The 3,525-nt window shown below is 61.3% G+C and overlaps 1 protein-coding gene across 1 annotated transcript; it reads right to left on the bottom strand.

Annotated features, from left to right (window-relative positions):
* Positions 1-1,868: 1,868 nt before the first annotated feature.
* LOC104620375 (sigma non-opioid intracellular receptor 1-like) lies at positions 1,869-3,252 on the bottom strand (the record flags this gene model as incomplete). The annotated part of the gene is given in 4 exon segments (XM_010286574.1): positions 1,869-2,057; positions 2,060-2,113; positions 2,420-2,512; positions 3,052-3,252. Coding segments are annotated over 4 exon segments (518 nt in total), but the record flags the coding sequence as incomplete, so codon positions are not given.
* Between the last annotated feature and the right edge of the window lie 273 nt (positions 3,253-3,525).

Raw genomic sequence — 3,525 nt, 5'->3', positions numbered from 1 at the left:
GTTCCCTCCCTATTAAATCGGTTATCCCAGAGGCGCTACCACCATTGCTGATTGGCTCAGCCTTGGCCAGCGGTAGGTCCGTCTTGAAGCCCGGCTGGCATTAGGCTCTATCAGACATAGGGGAAGTTTCTAGCAACTTGTCACAGAAGCCACCCCTGCAGCCCCACCCCCAACCTTGCCACACAAATGCAATACACATACAGACACAGAGCCTATAGATCCTGTGATTCCCTCCTGTGCCCTTCTCACACCAGGGGGGGTGTGTCTGTGTGTATGTGCACGTGCATCTGTGTAAACCTCTCAAGGACCACCAACCCACTAGGCATGGATCCATCCACCCCCAGGGCCAGACACCCAGCATTGGCACTGCCTCCGAAAAGGATGGAGCCCCCCCCGGACTCCCAGGTTCCCTGTGGAGGCAGGGCCCTGGCACCAGCCCAGGCTTTCAGCCCCCAGCAACTGCAGCAGAGAGAGGAGTAACAGCACCATCTCCCACCGGTCCCCGGGAGCTGAGATGGGCCTGATCCTGCCCAGCACCACACCCCCTGGCTCCCAGGACCCTGGGCAGGATGATACTAGCTGCCAGCCGGACCCCTGCTGAGCCCAGAGCTGGCCAGATCCAGCACCGTTCCCCATGGCAGGGACTTAGCGCGCTCCACAGACTCTCCTGGGGATCCAAGCAGGTGATATGAACAATTTTATTACTGACATCTCTTTTCAGGTGGCAAATTAAGAAGTAGCCTGTGTGTGGGGCTGCCAGTCGGCAGGACAGGGACAGTCCGGGTTGCGGGAGGAGGGACATGCTACAGGCCTGGTGGCCGGGGAGATATACATTAGTTTGGCAGCAGCACGGAGGCGAAAGCTCTCCACCAAGCAGTGAGCCCGCCTGGGTCTGGCCACAGGGCTGCGAGCAGGGTCCACAGCCAGGCTCAGCCAGGGAACTGCAGCACTCCCTTGGTGGCCAGGACCCCGCACCGGGAGCTGAGCAGGGTGGCCATCCCTAGGGGGTCTCACAGCCAGGGGAAGTGTTTCGAGGGGTGAGATCCCGTCCTGAGCTAGTACAGAGGTTCGAGCACCCGCAGACACTAGGTATGTGCATAGACCAGAGGCCACACAGAATAGGCTCTCGGTTAAGGTGACAGATGGTGGCTCTCCCCCTTGGGGGGGACTGCAGAGAAAGGGACCCTCTTCCAGCCCCAGCCATCCCCTGGGGCAGATGACACACAGGGGACCAGTGTCAGGGGACTCACTGCTGGGGGGTCCCAGTGCGGATGCCTCCCTGTGCCGGGGGATGCTGTGTGCTGCCAACCCATGTCAGCAGGGATGGAGCCACTGGAGATACTGCCAGCTGGACGCAGTGCCCTGCACTGCCCGCAGACCTAGCAGCCCGCCAGGGAGATGGGGAACCTCTCAGCCAATCTTTACAGTGGCCCAGCTCACCTTGTGCACCCTGCCCCGAGGGGCACAGTGCAGCCTGGCTCATGCCAGCATCCTCCTCCTGATGTCTCAGGAGCTGCAGAAATTTTGCAGAGCCCGGGGACAGCCAACCCCTCTCCCGCTGCACGCCGGGGGCACACAGTGGTGTTCGTACCCCACAAGGTGAATCCAGTCCCAGGGGACGGAAAAGCAGGACATAGCTCCGCTCAAAAGGAGGGACAGGCAGGTAGTAAAGAGAACCGGTGGTTTGCATTGCGGTGACCGCCACGGTCCCTCTGTCTTGGCACCCAGCTGGCCCATGGGGAAGGACAGAGCAATTGGGGGGAGGCACAGGGGGTATCCTGCTGCCTTTGCTAGAGCCTGGGCCTGGGGAGGAGGAGGAGGAAAGGGGAGAAAGGCTGGGAGGAGAGGAGACAGCTGTGCCCAGCAGGGCACCCCAGTGAGCCAGGCTCAGCAGCCCAAGGTGCTGAAGAAGGCATTGGCTTCCAGGAGCAGGCCCTTGGCATAGACGTGCAGGGTGTAAAAGAGAGTGACAAAGTCCTGAGTGCTGAAGAGGGTGTCAGCCAGGGCGAAGGTGAGCATGGAGGGGATGAAGCCCCGGCTGTACTCCACCATCCAGTGCCTGCGCTCCACTGCACTGACGTGGCCTCTCCCACCTGGTGCACAATGGTGTCCCCTGCCAACACACATGACCAGCACAGCTCCCAGCAGTTGCCCCGCATCCTTCCCAAAGAGATGCGTGGGACCGGGACCTGCAGGTCTATGCACCCCAACCCCTCCCCAATCTTGCTCGCTTTTCTCTTACTGGCACCCACTGAGATGCTGGGATGTGCCCCAGGGGACACAAACTGCCCCATCCTGAGCTCTCAGCTTCTGCCAGCTGGAAGGAAGAGGCTCTGCAACAGCGGAGGACCAGCCCACAGAGCGATCGTGTACCAGGACGTGGAGGCAGCCTGCAGGGCACCATGGCTGCTGCGCTTACCTGGATAGTAGATCTCACTTCTGGTGGTCCCCTCCTTCCACTGCTGGAAGGTCCCTGAGATGATGGTGTCAGAGATATCTGCCCAGTACCGACCTGTGGGAGGACAGACAGCACTGGCTGCTCAGCACATTCCTGCCAGGGACGGCTCAGGAGCCCAGGTCTGAGCCACAGAGCAGCCCTCCAGGGGGAAGGATGCCAGCCCTGGGGCCTTGACACACCAAGGAGTGCAGCTGGGTCTGGTACCCAGGCTGCCTATGTGACTGGACACATCCCAACAGCCCGGGCTGCTCAGTGTCCTTAAGCTCCATTGTTTCCAGCACGTTTGGCATTTGCTCCCTGACGAAGCGCTGGGAGATGCGATGCCCACCACCATCTGCCAGCTGGATGTGGAGAGTCCTGTCCGTGTGGCAGGGCACGGCAAAGCACACACCGGGACCTGCAGGCACTGCGGAACACCGCAGGGGCTGGTCCCCACGTGGAGGGTGTTTTCCAGCATTGTGCTTCCCATCCAGAAGTGGAGCAGCAGGCTCCCTACCCTGGGCACACCACGGCTGGGGCAGCTGGACCTGAACAAGCAGGGTAGAAGGAGCTCAGAGAAACTCCCCACCTGCTAGCCCTGTCCCCCTCTTAACCTGAGTGGCCCCCGGTGTCGACGGCTGTCCCGAAGAGCAGCACATACTCGGTGAGCGAGGCGTGCAGGAGGCACATGGAGCCCATCCACCTGCCTGCATTCACAAACACCCACTGCAGGTCCTCATCCGGCAGGATGTGGCCCGGGTGCTTCTTCCACAGCTCCACAATGATCTTGGAGAAAGCCAGCTCATGGTCCAGCCCTGCAGCACCCAGGGTCGCCGTGAGTCCCTGGCATGGAGCAAGCCCTGCTGGCCCCCCCTTGAATACCCTCCCCAACCACAAGGTCCTGGCACATCCTTTGAGGGGTCTCCCTAGGAGAGATGTCTCCTTTCTCCAGCCTTCCGGCCCCATGGCTGCAGACCCAGCCCCACTGCCTCTCCAGATGGGGATGGAGGATGTGCAGCACCGAGCGCTCCAGCCCTACAGCCCACCCCAGATGCTGGGCTATATGGTGGACCCAAACAAGGTGACAG

The sequence above is a fragment of the Phaethon lepturus genome, unplaced genomic scaffold (genome assembly GCF_000687285.1).
Source record: "Phaethon lepturus isolate BGI_N335 unplaced genomic scaffold, ASM68728v1 scaffold38904, whole genome shotgun sequence".
Classification (NCBI taxonomy): domain Eukaryota; kingdom Metazoa; phylum Chordata; class Aves; order Phaethontiformes; family Phaethontidae; genus Phaethon; species Phaethon lepturus.
Note: the sequence above shows the minus strand (reverse complement) of the source record. Positions and strands in the feature narration are given on the sequence as shown.